Raw genomic sequence first — 17,307 nt, 5'->3', positions numbered from 1 at the left:
ATGTTGCCGTCGCGTCGTTGCCAAGGAGACGACGGCATTTGCATATTTCATGCACAGATGACACCTGCGAACCGCCAAGTGCCTCTTCTCTATGGAACGGGATAGAAGGGGAGAGAGAAAAAATATATAAAACGAGCGAACGCGTTATTCGCGTCAGGTGTACACTGGTACCAGGGCGAAATGCGCCGGGAAAACACAGACATCGACGATTTTTTTTTTCTTATCAAGAAAGCACCAACAAGCGGTAAGAGGGCGTTCACTTAGCGCACCCAAGACGCGAGCGCCGGAGAAGAATTAGATGCGAAAGAAAAATTGGCGGAAGTGTTCGAGCGCGATTGCTTAAATAAAATGGGGAGAATAAGGAAGAAAGAGGTAAAGAAGCGTTCCTTTAGAACAGCTTTTTTATCGCGGGCTAAAGAGAAGGCGGAACAATAGCTGACTTGTAAGGAATTCGGCAGCGAGTTAGAAAGGGAGTCTTGCTCACCCATTTCATACATGCACGGCTCGTATTTTTCTCCGGAAAAAATCAACTTGTGGAGAAAAAGAAAGAGGGCATGACTAGTCCGGAACGTCGGGATATGCAAAGTTAATAACACATCTGAAAAGCTGACGTTGCTAAGAAATATTGGCGTAAGAAACTAAAAATACAAAAATAACGTTTGCAGGTGAGTTAAACTGGAATTGAGCGCACTGCGCTTCTTTATGGAGGATACCGGGAGTAATGTAAACTGAGGGAATTATTCAGGGGTTAAGCTGGTAGGGAAGCAAAGATGAGCGTGAGAACGAAGCGAAGGCTGCGGTTCCCAGTTCACTGTTCTCTGGTATTTTACGAGGCATACGACGAACCAAAATGGTTTAAAGAAAAAAAAAGGGCACAGGTGTGTAGGTTTTGGAAAAGGACATCCGTAAAATGATGGAAAGTTGAGCTTCTTGGTCTTTGTTTCGGAACTGGCGCGCGTTGGTAATGCGTTTACCGGAATTCGTCTATTCAAGTACGGGTCATGAATTCATTGCTGAGCACTTGTATTGCTTACGGGGAGTGCGGTAATGAAGGTGTTGCTTATCATCGTATGAAGTAGTTGAAATTCTTTCTGTATCGAGACTTTTTCTCGCCTCTGCTAAGTCTATCGCTCAGACTCTTGCGAGTGGTCATTGAACTCATGTAATTAGCAACGGCGATTTGTATGTAAATGACGGATCACATTCTTCGAATACTGAAGCCATTGCCTATTTGTTGTTCTCAGTAATAAAATAACAGGTCGCGCATAACTAGTTTAATGTGGAGAAAGAGAAAGGAAATAAGGAGATAAATATGTGCCGATAAAGTGCCGCCGTTCCCACCAAACAACCAATTCGTTACTTAAATTAATCGAAAACAACAAAAGCAGTTTTCGGAGAATATCATCTCGTATTTTTATGCCACTATAGAAGAGTCGCGACCGCATTACCACCAAGTGTGTCAGATACAGAATAAGCGCATTTTGGAACCTACTTAAATGAGCCTCGCACCTTTTTTCAAGAGCTGAAAATGGTGAGCCTTGTTTCTCGGCCTGAAATTTCTGTTTCAGGAAAAAAAAAAAGAAGGGCTGTTCTTATATATATACTTTACATTCGCATGATCAAAGGCAAGTGCCCCAAACGAGAGTTTATTTTTATTGCAAACTACCACCATTAAGAGGAGAAACCGAAATTAAGAATTCGGTTCATAGTTACAAAGAAAAACCTGTTTAATCTCTACGTGTCTGACGTTTGTTCCCACTGAATGCAGGGAATAATACGCAAAATGCATAACCTGTTTAACAAGACCCATTAAAAGAGCACCTTGATAAGCCTAGCGGGATCAGCGCTTTGCATTGCAATGCAAACATTCATTAACAGTGCTGATATCAAGCAGAAGAAGGTAATGAGAGATTGTGGGAGGAACATAGTGATGAGAAACAAGCTCAGACATTTCGTTCTTGAATAGGGAATGCCTCTGAAAGCATAACCACTTGCTGATGAGAATTCTGGAAAAGGAACTAGGCTCAATTAGCTCATAAGTGTAGGCTACAAAACTGTCGCATTCCAAACTGACCTCTCCTGTATTCATTAGTCTCCCTCTCTCTCGCACCGATAGCGTTTTCGCCTACAGCGTTCCTCATAGCCCATGTGCCGCTCATGGTTTTAACCCTGACGAAGCAGGGTTTTAACCCTGACGAGGAGTTATTTACTCCTCGTAAAGTGACGTGTTAACACCGGCTAGAACTGCTCTACACCAGCAACATCATGCATGCGCGAAGGCGAAACAAAGGCGTCAAATACGTTAACAAAGATTTGACGTCACTCGTCTACCTGTCGCGCAGAGTTTCAGCGTAGCACAGAGAAGGAAACGATGTAAACTTTCCTCGCGTCCTGTTTACATCGCTGCGCTATAAGACCACGCGTAAGCTGCTCTTTCGGCTGGGAATTCGCGAAAGGAAGCGAGCATAACAGGAGTGACAAGACTGATAGTCCCTTCGCGCGAGCGCGGAGCACTGTACGAGGAAGGGCGGCATAGGCAGCAGCGAAGCGCCGGCCGACGCAGCCGGCAGACGAGGCAGAACTCAATTTGCTCTTGCTGCTTAGCGGCTCTCTCCTTTTCTCGAGGCAACGATCCACCGACTGGGAGCTGGATGGAATGAGAAGAAGAAGGAAAAAAGAAGGAAAGAAGGAAAGCTATAAAAGAGGTAAAGAGAGACATGAGAAAGAGAGCGGCGGTGAATAGAAGTGTGTAGAGCACGGGCAGAAGAGGCGCTTCGAGCACGAAAAGCAAGAGGAAGAGTTACAAGAGACGCGACGCGTGTTTCGAGGTAATTTGCATATTTTATTAGGTGCGCAGGCGTGGATGCGAAGCTGGATGCGGGCTCGACTTCTAGGTGCTCGTGGCCCTTCCAGAGAGTCCTATAAAAGTGAGAAGAAAAGTAGAGATGAAGGAAGATGAGAGGAACGAGCAGTGAGGGAAAATAAAGCTGTGACCGCGCTCGGAATAGCACGTCATATTCCTTGGAAGGCAGGAGCGGACTTGTTTCGTTACCAAGAGAAATTGCGCGTTCTCGCACGCCGTGCTCACCTGCCTTCGCGGGCGGTGCAACGCGGTCCCTCACCTTGTGCCCACCTAATGCGTCGCCGTGATGAAGTCACGCGTGCTCTACGGTAGACAGGGTGCGGTTGTGAAATAGTCCGTTTTGGCGGAGGTTGCCCAACAGCGCAGTGGGAAATGATGCGGCTAGGGCAGAAAACACGCTCCAAGATGCCATCTACTTCGCGAAGTGGGCGGCATGGGACGACCTGTTATTATTGTTATCTGTCTTTTTTTATTATCTCCTCCTTTTTGGAAGCAGCTGTGGGGTCGAAAGGTCGTGAAGATGAAGAGGTTGGCGCCTGGCGGTGGCGAAGGACAATCTTTCCTTGACGATGCCACATGATGGCGAGGCCAGAATGAAATCATTCTGGGGCAGAAAGGTCAAACTGAGGCACTGTGTTTCTTTATGAATCCATCTCCTCCTTCCAAACAATTTTGAAATAACTCTGGTTTACGTTATCAGGTCCAATTCGAACTACAGAGGCTTTATACATTTTTATTTCTGTGACCACAGGCAGTTTGCTAAAAGCAAACAATACAAACTACGTCGGCTGTGCGAGCGAGACGACAACTTTGACATGTCTTGGTTACGCGTACCAGTACGAAAAAAATAAATAAAAGAGAAATACGACGGGGCGAGGCGTCTCTCTTCGAGTCCTGTCCCGAACTGGGGCCTTTAACAGATGTAAGTGCACGTCAAAGAACCCCTGGTGGTCGAAATTTCTGGAGCCCTCCACTACGGCGTCTCTCATAGCCTGAGTCGCTTTGGGACGTTAAACCCCATAAACCAAACCAAACCAAACCAAACCAAACCAAACCAAACCAAACCAAACCAAACCAAACCAAACCAGAGATTAACTGCAATCAACCAGCCAACAACAAAATCTCTTTGGTGCGCCTGCTGCGTATGGACGTTACTTTTCAGTCCTACTACATAAAATGTCGCAGGTGTAAAAATTCCTGTCCTTCTCACAGGAGCAGTACAAGCTTCAAATTGCATCACTGAATAAACACGCACTTCGAGCTTTCTAAATCGCGTCCAAAGCAACAGCAGCGAAAACAAGAATGGCCATCTACTTTGCACAACAACGATAACTACAAACCTGGGCTAGGCGAGAAGTACATTAATAGCCCACTGCAGAAGTCAGACCGTTTCGTACTAAATGAAGAACTCCGCATATTCTATAAATATCCCCCCCCCCCCCCTCTTCTATTTTTTTTTTCTATCCCTGCTAATGAACAAACGGGAATTCAAGCGAGCACAAAAGTCTGCAAAGCAGCTTTCAGAGCTTCTTGACAGACGTACTGCACGCTCGGTCGAGAGGAGCCGAGCTTCTCTACGAACTGCGCGCTGCTTGAAAATCGAATGACGTCCGCGATCATTTGCTAAGTGCAGTGTCAACGGAAACGCTGATGGAGTCGAGCCCTACATCTCTCTGCGCGCGTAGAGGAAAATAGCACGCGTGCGTGTCGCACGCTTAGAGTTCGTTCTTCGTTTGCGTTTCTGCGAGTCGTCGAGAGGCGCTGGGCTAATTCAGCTGTCGCAGAGTGGTCCGTGTGCCCGTCCCTCTTACCGACATGCTCGAAAATTCCGCAGGACGTATGCACCTGCGTAGCCGAGCTGCGGGAGCTGCCTGCCTTGCAGCTGCTCTAAGTGTTTCCGAATATGCCCGCCTCTCTTCGCAATGACGCTGTATGGGCTGCGTATTTTTGTTTTTCTTTCTTCTCTGAAGCTCCACGTGCCGAGTCTGTTTGCTGTGTCTCGCTTTTCGGACGGTAGGAATTGGCCGTAGAGGCTTTGATTGTGAGGCCTCTTGAGTTAGGTGATCAATTCTGTGATGACGTCGGTATTGATGTTTCACTTCAACTGTTGTGACCTCCCCATTTTCTTGTAAGTGTCGGAGATACTTAAGGTGGTCAAGGGTATTGCTGTCTCTAGATTCGATGCCAAACAAAGCCTCCTCGTGAAAACGTGTGAATCGATCAGAGGCACTCTTTTTCAGTTTTAATGCGAGGGCATTAGGAGGGCTATGATGGCAGAAACTGCCCCCGGCGTGAGCGTTCGGCATCCAGCGCCGGTGTCTATGTGAAGTCTACACCTGCCAATCATGGCAGGTTGGAGGGGCATTTAAGGGCGTAACCGCTTTCCACCTGCTACCTGCTATAAAACCTGCTAGATCGCAACGCCTGCTATAACGGCACACCAACTATAGCGAAACACCGGCTGTGTCGGTGTCTATGTGAAACCTCCACCTGCCAATCATGGTAGTTTGGAGGGGCATTTAAGGGAAGTAACTGCTTTCCACCTGCCACCTGCTATAAAACATGTTAGAACGCAACACCGACTATAATGACACACCGAGTATAGCGAAACTCCGGCTGTTGTAAAACACCGGCTATAATACAACACCGGCGGCAGCAACTGGATAAGGACACTTAAGTGACAGGTGGTAGCGATTGGTTTCTAGTGAAGATAGTGGCTTAGGGAAGTTACATGTATCGGTAGTGGCTGTAGTGATACAGTTCGTGCTCTGGGCTGCAGAATGATAGCACGAAGGAAGAGAAGGTAGAAAACAATGCTTTCGCGTTTCGTGCTCATAAATCCAATTGATTGCCGCTCAATTTTTTTCTGTACTACTTGCTGGTCTACACCTTAACGCCTTTTCATTCGGTGTACCTTGAATTTTAACACCTTCTAAATGATTACACCTCAAGCGAAATGCGTCAGTTCGCCTTCACTTTGGCAAGGAGCAACTTTACTGTATGTGTTGCTTTCTTAGACTGAGCTCCCCATACTCGAGTCTATAAGATGCGTCGCCACTCGTGATGTGAGCTTTGGTTACCAATCCTGATGCAAGAATGAAGTGCGAAGCCTAACTGGCCGGCTTCCGTCGGCCTTTGTCTACTATAGTTGGTCCTGAGTGCGCGTTCCAGAACCTGATATTTCGTCTGCTGTCAGACATCAGTATGGGACGAGCTGGAAAGGTGGCGCACTTCTAACCATCAGAAATGTATGCTTCCTGACTTGTCGATGCGGCGAACAGTTCACTTCCCTGCAGGTAAAAGGAAAACTACCACATAACGCGGCATCCCATGACCGAATATCGCATCCAGAAGAGCAGAAGGTGGATGGAACTGTTTGACATTCATAAAACCGCGGAGTTAATGTACCCCAGAAAGGCAATGATCACTCGAGCAATGGCTGCTCTTCAAAGTTCAACTGGACGTTCACATTACAGCCCATTCAGCGCATGTTCAATCATTTTTTCTTCAGAAACACCACGATCAGCAGGCTTACATTACGCAATTCGCGGATTCCTTTTCTTCGCTATGCTGTGCATATAGGCGTGCTTTAACTGTTAACCCTTACCAACATGAAACAGCTCGCGTTCTAGTCCCGCGCGAAGCGTGCTGTAAGCGGTATCCTCTGCGAATTCCACATAATCACCTACAATTTTTAGTTTGCAGCAGAGGCAGCATGGTGCGTGATGCCGAAACAAGCTCGCGAACGCAAGCGGGGCTAATTGCACTGCGGGTAATTCCATTCCGTTGGCCGCGCGGCGGTACCGTCCCCATGGGATCTAGCTCTGGCGGCCGAAAACAGAGAGCTCGCCCCAGCTGTTGCGACGGGATGCACGACCCGCGTGTCTTGCTGCCTGTTCACTCTGTTCCGCAGAACCCGCGGAGTTAGAGGCGGGTGCCTGCTTGCTTTGTTTTTTGTACGCTACGGCTTTCACTACACGTTTGCCCGCTTCCTCTCACTCTTTGACTCGTGTGCAGTGGTGGCAAAGCTGGTCCCGCTGAAAGACTCGGAATTTCAAAGCGGGACAAGATACTGGCAAGTCTGACTAGTCGCGCAAACACACTTCCCAGAGCACGTGATGCTACTGAAGACACGATAAACACTCAACTACTAGCTTCCACCGCGCTTTATTGTGTACGCACAGGGCACGGAGCTCGAACTATATATAAGCTTAAGCGCTCGTAGCCCAGGGGCACGTGAATGAAGGGGTGCAAATGCATATTTTATGAGTGCTGGCGGTTTCCTTACCTCGCAACAGCTTGGCACCAGCCTATGCTGCGTTGCACGGAAGTGATGAGTTTGGCCTGGGTGTTCCTCGATCCGGGTTAACTACTGGCGGCCATGCTAGCTAATGTATACCCACTACAAACTAAAGGCACTTTGTAAACCTGCGCGGGATGCTTACAAACGCAGTACTCGAGAAACGAATGCACGTACAAAAAATACAACAAAGGACATGCCGCGCAGGGGGGCTAACACGTTTGCTCGGAGTTGAGTTCCTACACTTCGGCACGTCCGTTTGTAAACATGACCTGGTTAAACGCAGAGTGACGGCCTTTCCTGGCAGTGTGTTCCCTGGTTGCTTTACATTCTAACAAGTTATGGGCTAACAAAAAAAAAACATTTTGCATTTATGTGTGCTTTGAATTTCTCTGCGGGTGCCGTGGATGTCGGTGCTGTGCAATGCATTTCTCTGCAGTGCCTCCTAATGGCAACGTAAATGGAATGTCGCTGCAGTACCTTTTCATGTGCGGTGTCACATGCCTGTATGCACCGCTTGGGCTGATGTGTCCAATGTTTCCACGATGATGTGCGCTCTAGTTGCTTTTGGCTGTCGCACATTTTGGTGGCGTTAGGGCTAAAGCGTGAGGATAAACAATAGCGAAGATAGAGATGTGCATGGAATGTCTGCCGAATTGGTTACCTTTATGAAATGCTATTGCGCTTATTCAAATAGAATGAACAGGTCAACGAATTAATCCATGACTAACTTAGAATGTAATTTCCTCGCCCTCTCACCCGCTCGTTCAATCAATCAATCAATCAATCAATCAATCAATCAATCAATCAATCAATCAATCAATCAATCAATCAATCAATCAATCAATCAATCAATCAATCAATCAATCAATCAATCAATCAATCAATCAATCAATCAATCAATCAATTTTTTAATAATAGTAATAATAATAAACTTTATTCGTGCAATATTTACATTCTCGTACAGGCACACCAAAGCCACAAGAACCCCGCTGCGTCCCTTCGGGGGCAACCTAGTTTCGAGCACTCAGCCTGCAAAGGTGGTTCGTGTTTGACTGCAAAGTGAGGAGTTCCGACTCAAAACTCGTACGCTCTAACCAGCGTGTCTCAAGACAAACACTGTAAGCGATCCTTCGTTTCGAAGAGAAAACTTCAGAGTATCACAGCTGACTAGACATGCCGGTTTTTCCGGCTGTCTAACTTGCGAGAAAAAAAAAAGAAAGAAAAAGGGCTTGTAGGGTGTCGCCCGGCAGCAGCGACAATCCAAATGCACAATTTATACAACAGCGAACGAAACACACAAAAAAAGAATATATACATCAATCAATCAATCAATCAATCAATCAATCAATCAATTAATCAATCAATCAATCAATCAATCAATCAATCAATCAATCAATCAATCAGTCAATCTATTGGTTGGTGGATTGGCTGGTGGATTCATGTTTCATGATACTGAAATTTTCTCCACCAGTCAAGTAGTCCGTGCATGGATTGATCAATCGATTCCCACATTTTCTGACATTATAATTCAGTCGCTCAATCAAGGAATCAGTGGATCGATTGGTTGATCGAGCCGCACATTACCTGATAATAAAACTTCATGTTATCTCGAAATGCCTAATTTTGTATTTTTTTGTTCTGCCTTGGCCATTTCACTCACAACCCGCCGCCGCCTTTCGAATAGTCGCAACTCGCTAGCGCTACGAGTGCCACGTATAATGGAACGGCGCCGGCAGCGCTCGGCGCGCGCGCAGATCACCCTTTGCCGGGGCGAACCCAGAGCTAGTGCCGGCATGTTTGCGGCGCCGCTAAGCGTGATGGGCGTTTCGGAAATTGCGCTGTCAGGCCAGATTTGTGCCGCGTCATTTGCCGTCGGTGTCGCAGCTACTCGCGCTCGCGACGCGCGGGCTGCGATCACCGCAGATGTGACCGCGAGGTCGCACGCGTCGCGTCGAGCGCAGTCTTGCATGCCGGCGGTGGTGGCGGTCGAGATTGCTTTCCCTGTTACCTGACTCCCATCGCTATGCGAGTGGAAGTCTCGCGAGCTCGCCTGCGTTTACATTTCTCTTCATTCGTATATTGCTCTAAAATAGCCGACTCGTAAATGATTCGACGCATCATGAGTGTTGGCATTATGCTGGCGATATCGATAGAGGGTGAGCATGCTTGCTGGTGTTCGTTAAATCGAATCTTATACTGGCACAAAAGAGAATCTGCAGTCATTGATGAGCTGTTCACAGCGTTTCGTCTTGTGCAGACATCTTGGAGCTTATCTACGAAGAAGCTCTCGTGATACGCTGTTTCTATCAAAAAAGATTGGTTGATTAAAATAGATTAGTTTTTCAGTTAGCCTAAAAATTCATGCGCCAAGAAAATGGTCATTAAGAGTAGTGAGCAGTTAAGAGAGAGCCGATCGAGAGAGAGGTGAAATATTAGCCTGCTTGTGTCAGCAAGGAATATGATGCTCCGTTACATGGAAAGGTGACGCTGAGCGCGCGTCTGGCACAAAGCATTGCGATATCAGCAAATTATTCTTCCCACAACAGGCTTCTGTTCCGAGAGTCGGCTGCTGCAGAAATGCGTGGCGCTCGCCTGCAGTCCCCATCAGCGCGAAGTCGATTTGCATCAGCCTAAAGGCCGGACAATGTAATCACGACGTGGAGGTAGAACATCCGCCTCGCGTACATCTAGGCAAGGTTTGACATTGACGTGCTGTTGAGTGGTACTGAATTTCAAGGATCAAGCTCGAATTTTCAAAAAGTACTTCGTTTAAAGACGGAAACCATTCAGCATGTACGCGCTAACGTTAGTTTTTACTTTTTGCCACTTATTTGCGTTTCCGGCGTAAGCATAAAGGCGGTTGATTGTTCAGTTCAGTGCTCATTGATTATTATGGTGCGAAGCAGGACCTCATCGTGAGCTTTGAGGCGAACCTTATCGGAGGGCTCCGCATTACTTTCGAGCCTTTGGGATTCTTCAACATGTATCTGCAAGCATACGTCGAACCGGCCCCGAAAGCGAGGATGGGCATTCAACGACGTGCTTGTGCAATATATGCCCGCAGCTTAATCACGTAGTCAAGCGCCTTCCTCGTCGTCGCCGTTCTTGGTCAGTCGCGTACAGTCTTTGTCAAAAGTAACCAGGCTGCATGGTTTGCGTATAGCTCATACAGTGGAGCTCTTACAACTTCCCTGAAGCTTAAATGGTCGTTAAAGGAAAGGACTGGGTTCTTCTTGCCTTCCAACACCTTTCTATTTTTAGGAAAGCCACAAGGGCTCCACTATACAAGTTGGAAGCAAACCATGCAGCCTGGTTACTTTTGACAAAGACGGTACGTGCCAGCTCCTGCTTTCGCAGGGATAACGGGTGGACATTGTCAGGGAGCGTCCTGAGAAGCCGCGTCAAGTTTCTGCAATCAATAAGTCGTGCAGTGATTTCTGCGTTTATCATTTGAGGGAAGTTGAAGCTCTCGATATTGGCTTTTACTTTGAAGGCGACGACTACCTCTCGATGACGCAGCCGCTTAATTCGCATCGTGAGGATATGCGGTTGTAAAGGCAAGAGTTTGTAGTTTCAGAGATTGTTGTCAGTCGTCTGTATTCGTGCTGTTATCGACTTGTGTCAGTTAGTTGTAAATGGGTGGAAACTCAATAAACGTTTTTAAGTTTACGATGTGCTGCTAGATAATGATGCGTTTGTAGCGTGCTGCGGCTGCCCCACTCAAAAAGATGACGACATATCCCAGCATGCTCGGCTGGCGGGCGCAGATCTGAACACGGCGGTGACGTAATCGGATGTCGGCGGTGCAACTTCTCGGCTTGTGGGAGGCTCCGCTCCCTGCTGGGTGAGCAAGGCCGCTTTTGAACAAATTTGTGGACACGAGACATCATTGGCTTGTGCTTGGGATTCTCCTTCCACACGTTCAAATAAACTTGCGCAGGTGAACTTTTGCTCAGAGAGTTTTTAATTACGATAAAAGAGACAAACTCAGAATCATGCATTCAAATGTTGCACCCAGCCCCCATTCAACTCCTGCAGTTTTTTTTTTTTTCATAAACGAAAATCCCGAAAAAAACATGTACCTCGGTGCAAATGTTGCACAAAATTTCCTTGCAGTTGGCGCATGAATATTGTTTATTCAGGAGCACGAAGGAAGGAATTCATTGCACTAGTGTATACTCATAGAAAGAAGATCTCGAGATGCGGATTTTCGGTATAAGTTTAATTCTCCGCGATCGGGCAAAGCTGACCAATGAAAAGCAAAGATGCATACGGAAACGTGCGTGCTCTTTAAAAATTGGATGTAGCGCTACATCTAGTATTTGAAGAATGAGTGACCGACTAGTCCAGCACCAAGTTATGCTGATGCGTGTTTCATCACCTGCAAAGAATACCACCTGTCTGGTTAGCGAGGCGAGGCAGAAATTTTTTTTTCCCGCGAATCCACATGCAGTAATGCCTTGTTCATTACTCTGCAGTGAGGACGGAATGAAATGCGAACAGAGCAAGTCAGCAAAACAAAATATTTCACCTGCATGCTTCCAGGTGCAATGTACAACTTGCCTGATGCATGTTTCTGGCTAAAGGGTCCACCGAAATACATATTCATAAACCGGTTTTAAACGAATATCTCGCTGGTAAGTAGAGAAGTATCACATGTGCGACTTCGTGTTTCATTCCGGCCTGATTGTACGAGCTGATCACTGAGATAACCAGGGGTGTAATCACAATTAACTTTTCACGCAGTTACCAACACAACACGTGCGCTGTCGACATTTAAACTGAAAAATATAGAAAGAATTGCGCGTTGCTGGCTACGAACGAGCAGTCGAACAAGTTGTCGGCATGCTTGTCTTTCGATTGTACAAGTTCCTCAGTGACGCAAAACGCTTATTGGGCACAATTTTTAATCGTCGGCCATAACAGGAGCGCTTCGTGTGTGCGGATTAAGCATCCCGCACTAGAACTCTTTAGAATGCAATAGAGTCAACCGGACCCATGATTTTCGCCTTATGCTCGCCTTTTTGTGCGTTTTCACTCCTGCAACAAAAATGTCAATTTAGCATAGTCGAAACCCGACTGTGATCGTACCAGAACCACTGCCTTCTCGTTCAATATAATTCGCGAAGCCTTCCTCTCTTTACATCTAGAACGCATTTTTACTGTCCCGAAAAGATCTGCTTTCAGATTATATTGCATAAAACAATCTTGATTTAACTACATACAGTTAATATCGTGATCGCGTTTTTTTAGGCAATGGGGCGTGTTCAAGGAGCTTCAGGTAACTGTGGGTTGATCTGTTCGTCAACTAATTTGCCTTCTACTTGTTTCGATCAGAACAAGATGCAACGCAGAGCAAAAGCCCTTCCTCCGAGCTGACCGGCCATGGCCCATCACATAAAAGCGGTTTTTATTTCTCTGCATTTCTCACAACGTCAAGGGCGGGAAGTAGGTTAACGCGAGGTGCAACGTCCCCGGAGAAGCTCTCCCCAGATGCTTCTATTTTTTCTTTTTTTTTTTCTGTTTCTCTTCCGGGGTAGGTCTCACTCCGTACTCGGAGACAGGTGATATCTCAGCGCAACAGACAGGACTTGAGTGCCAAGCCGTGTCGCTCGCCTGCGTCCGACTCCCGAGCCGTGGGCGGTGTGGACCATAATGGAAGGAGGAATTAGCGGATCATTGTGGCGCTCCGCTAGCCTGTGGGGGCCAGACGCCCTGCTATCACGCTGCTGGTTTTCTCAGGGCCCAACGAGGCACTGTGTGACGAACCGTAATCCCCTCGGCGCTGGGGCTAACTCCGGTCACGCCACTAGAGCGAAACTTCGATGGTTCAACGCTGACTCACTCAATACGGTAACAGAATCAGGTACAGTGAGCCACACCGCAGCGAATCAAAAAACAGCGCTAAATAACGTACATCGAGTTCTATGCTTCTGCGGTAGAAGTTTTTATAAGCATTGAGGCTGTTGAAAGGCAGACAGGTGTGCTTGAAACAATGCATCAGAAAATGTGTCATATGACAATTTCAAGATATGCCAAAAACTTAGGTTTCATTCTGTCCAGCGGGAAGAGAGAGAAACCTCCATAAAAGGGAAGGTTGGAAATAAAATTTGGCTGATGAAAAGCGGAGTCTTTTCTTTGTTTTTTATTTATACTTGTCGATTCCTCAGTGAATAAGCAGACTGAACAAGAAATTCGCATGCGATTCCGATGGTTTTTGCTGGTTGTTTAGGAGCAGTGTGAGCTCTGTTTTATGGAGGTTATTAAAATATTTGTTTCAGTCAAGCCGACTGGCAAGTTACGGTGGTAATTACGTAATGACGGCGTTCCGCACACACAAAGGTACACTCATGCACATACACATGCGCACGCGCGCCCGAACTCGCACAGTGTGTCGCAAAGGTACGAGAATGCACGTACCCATAGACGCACGCAAAAGTGCGCTGAGGAACAAGTATTTCTAGAGATATATATGTGGAATGAAGTTCGAAGTTTGCTAACAACAATCCCTTGGATCGGTATAACAGCACAGTCTGTAATGCGGCCCACAAGAGAGCTACTTGAAACAAGTGATGCTAAAGAACTATGTGGTCGTTAAACACGCATACATCGAACGTAATATCACTAGACCACGCAGTGAAACAAGATAGAGAGCGAGAAAAAAAAATAGGCCTAGCATACGTGGGCCCTTCTCTGAACGGGAACAGTCAGGCTGCTCTTTATATTTTTTCCAAATAAAAGATCACCTAATGTGTCCTTTTTATAATGATCCCTTGTCCTTCGACCATAAGCTTCCCGGTCGACACAGTTCCAAATCACAAATCTCTGGGGACTTCACATCCTCGTGAGAGACAACGAGAGATAGAACCGATAAGCATAAACTGTCCGCATGGGCACGTACGGGGGCAGACAACGACGAACGAAAAATAACCTAACACAAAGAAAAACGCGGAAGTGACGCTTTCATTTGTCAGACGCATTTTTTCCCCGCCCCTTTTTCTGGCCGTGTTGCTGTCGCTAACGTTTGCGCATTCCTTTTGTTGCCTTGTTGGGAGCCAGGCCTAAGTAATTGCTTTCGCAACTGGGCCCCATTTGTTTCCGCGCAAGAGATAAACTGTCACTGCGTAGATTTGGGACTAATTACCGCTTTCTTCATTAGGCGCTGCTGCGCGTGCGCGTGGGTGCACCATCCGTCGTGGAGTTGTTGCACGGCCGCTCCTCTTGCCACCGTTAGAAGAGAAAGTTTCTGGCCCCACATCCTGGGTGCGTGCACCACTGACACGCAGCGAGCGTTCAGGCGCCATTTATCTTTTATCCAACTGGACGCGCACAGTCGAGGAACACATCGTTGTGGCCTGGGCCAGATACGGAGCACACATCAGAGCATGAAAAGTGGCGGACGTCTGTGACAATACGTCATCGTTCTTACGCAAGCACTGCCCGCTAGAGGCTGCGCAATGTCGGCTTGCGACACTGTGCGTAATCGGCTGAGCTTCTGCGAAGTATTGTTTCAAGGTCGCGAGGGCGTCAGAGCCATTACTTTTTATATTAAAACCAAAAACAGGGACATATGGCTGCCTAGTATTAATTTTTGGTATCTTTAAAACGAAAAACGATCATCCAGAACTGATCGAGGTTCTATATAATGGTTTCATATAGAAATCATAAAAAGGAGGAAAAGCATCAAGACTTCTAAGAAAGAGAAGTGCGAATATTCGAGGTAATAGAGTGAGTGGCTACCATCAGAAAATAAATTTATAACTTTGAGCAAGTGAAAAACTCATTGCCGCATTGTAAACTTGTTAAGACAAAATGTTTCTGCCTGGCTGCGAAGCGCTGATACGGTAACTCCTCTGCTACAACGCGCCAGCAGAGACGAAAAGTAAACGATAGATATTTTTCGCCTTTCTGCTCCGAAGCAGGATGTGGACACTTCTTGAAGAAGAGGTAGATGAGACACAAGGTCGCACGCGCAGTGTTCGCACGCAGCGCAAGCCACGTTCCAAGGAGCTGCGATCTCCAAAGCAGAACACGATGCAAGGCCGACCTCAGCCCAGCCCTCCGTCTCGAGCTTCCAAGAAGTCCAGACGACGGAGACCCACCGTTGCAACGCAGACCTCGGCTCACCGAGAAGCGGCCGACAGTAGCCTCGAGTGCTGCGACCTTTCAAATTGCAGCTACGAGGCCCGCAACGAGTTCCCTTGCTGCCGCCAACCCAAGCGTCGATGTGGGGCCGTTGCTGCCAACGAGCCCTGCGGCCTGGCGAATGCCGACCCGTGTCTGCAAGGCGCTGTACCGGCTCTACCCCAGCGGCAGGCTGTGCTCGACGACGCCCAGGCTCCCGAGCCAGCCCTGAACGGTCCCGTCCCCGTCCTCGTGAACGCTGCTCCCGTCGACCTGCCTGGCTCCGGGACGCTTTTCTGCTTCGTCTTCTTCGTGGCCATAATGTTCGTCGGTGCCATAGGCGCCCAGGTATACCTCATGAACATCAGCACGCACCATGACTCTTTCCTAGCCATGCTTGACGAGCACGAGAAGGAAGACGCGCCGCTTGCGCCGCAGCAGCCGGCAGCGGAGCAAACCGCAAATTCCAGGGAGACCCAGTCCACCGTCCCCTGGAAGATAAACCCGGGCTTTAGCCCCAGACCACCAGGCTTGAATTCGCGTCGACCCCACGCCTACAGGAACACCAAGACGAACGCTTTAGCCGAAAGTGACAAACCACTCGTCGACAAACGCGAGACCACCGCGGAGCCTCAGCCACCAGTGCTTCGCGAGTATCCTCTTCTGTTTCCTCGCGATTATCAGGGCGAGCGCAAGTCCATCTGTATGTTCCACGCCTTGAGCGCCGGTAGAACACGCAACGGCGTCCACTACAAGCCCTGGAATTTCCCCTACCATCTGTGCACGCACGTCGTCTACTGCTGCGTGGGCATATCCGCCGACCTCGAGGTAATATCGCGCCACTTGGACGTCGACATCACGGAAGGGTCCATCGCGTATTTCGCCGCCATGAAGCACAAAAACCCGTACCTGCGCGTCTACATCGCAATCGGCGGCGACGAAAAGGACCCCGCGGGCTTTGCCAGGATGGTCGGCAGCGTCGGGCTGCGACAGCAGTTCGCCCATAACGCTGTGACGTGGATGCGGCGAGCTCAGTACGACGGCATGGTCCTCTACTGGAAGTATCCCTTCATGGAGCAGAAGGCGAGGCTGGTGGACACCATGCGGTACCTGCGACAAGTGCTGCGAGGCGTGGGACTCACCGTGGGCATCGTGGTACCCCTTGATGAGATGCTGCGTGAGCGCTTCAACGTGTCAGAGTTGTCGCGGACTCTCGAGGACTACACCATCCTCGTGGATCCCATCGACACCCAAGGGCCGTCGTACGACGCCACCTACGTGCCATTCCGAGATGGCACGGTGCGAATGTACGCCGGCCTGTTCATGAGCACTCTTCGCAGTGCCGGAGGAGACAGGATGAAGGACGGGCGCTTCCGGCTCTGCTACCTGTTTCCGATCAACGCCCTGACCTTCACCCTCGAGCATGCGGCGGAGACCGACATCAATGCACCAACAGTTGGTCCCGGAGAACCCGGCCCCAGCACTGAGATACCGGGTTTCCTCTCCTACGACGAGGTCTGCTCCGAGAAGTGGGAGAGCACGCGCCGCGTCAACTACGGCTTGGTGTCCACTCGCGGGAACCAGTGGGTGGTGTTCCAGAACCGCAGCTCCCTCCACGAGCTGATGAGATCCCTGGACTTTGTCACCGGCCCTGCCAAATGCCTGGGCGTCTGGGACCCTTTCTGGGACGACTTCGCTGGAGTGTGCGGCGAAGGCCCGTACCCGCTGACGCGAGCCATCTTCGCCAAGGTCATCGGGCGTAAGATTCCCTTCAAGAAGAAGACGAACCGCCTGAACTTACTTTAGGTTCCACTCCGTGCTTTAGATATAGCATTTTGTTTTTAATATACATGTTTAACTTCCTTCGTAACTAATTTTTCTGTTTTCGTATCATGCGCAACTAGCGCAACACATGCCTTCTTGTCTGTTTGTGTAGGATTTCTAGGACATACAATTCCATATGATGTTCACCTCATTATGCCAACGTAGGGCGTTGGTCCAATCTGCGTACGTTTAG

General features: G+C 48.3%; 1 protein-coding gene across 1 annotated transcript; it reads left to right on the top strand.

Moving 5' to 3' along the window:
- Positions 1 to 15,518: 15,518 nt before the first annotated feature.
- LOC149342512 (chitinase-3-like protein 2) lies at positions 15,519 to 17,096 on the top strand. The gene has a single exon (XM_089542175.1). It carries the CDS (start codon positions 15,612 to 15,614, stop codon positions 17,094 to 17,096), a length of 1,485 nt encoding a protein of 494 aa, XP_089398301.1. The 5' UTR covers positions 15,519 to 15,611.
- The last annotated feature ends 211 nt before the right edge of the window (positions 17,097 to 17,307 follow it).

This window comes from Amblyomma mixtum, chromosome 5 (assembly GCF_055824585.1).
Source record: "Amblyomma mixtum isolate Tamu chromosome 5, ASM5582458v1, whole genome shotgun sequence".
NCBI lineage: Eukaryota > Metazoa > Arthropoda > Arachnida > Ixodida > Ixodidae > Amblyomma > Amblyomma mixtum.
This window is presented reverse-complemented; position numbering and strand designations above follow the sequence as displayed.

Bases quoted from the DNA above. Each gene is read 5' to 3' on its own strand.
- LOC149342512 (XM_089542175.1), top strand. From the start codon at position 15,612: ATGTTCGTCGGTGCCATAGGCGCCCAGGTATACCTCATGAACATCAGC.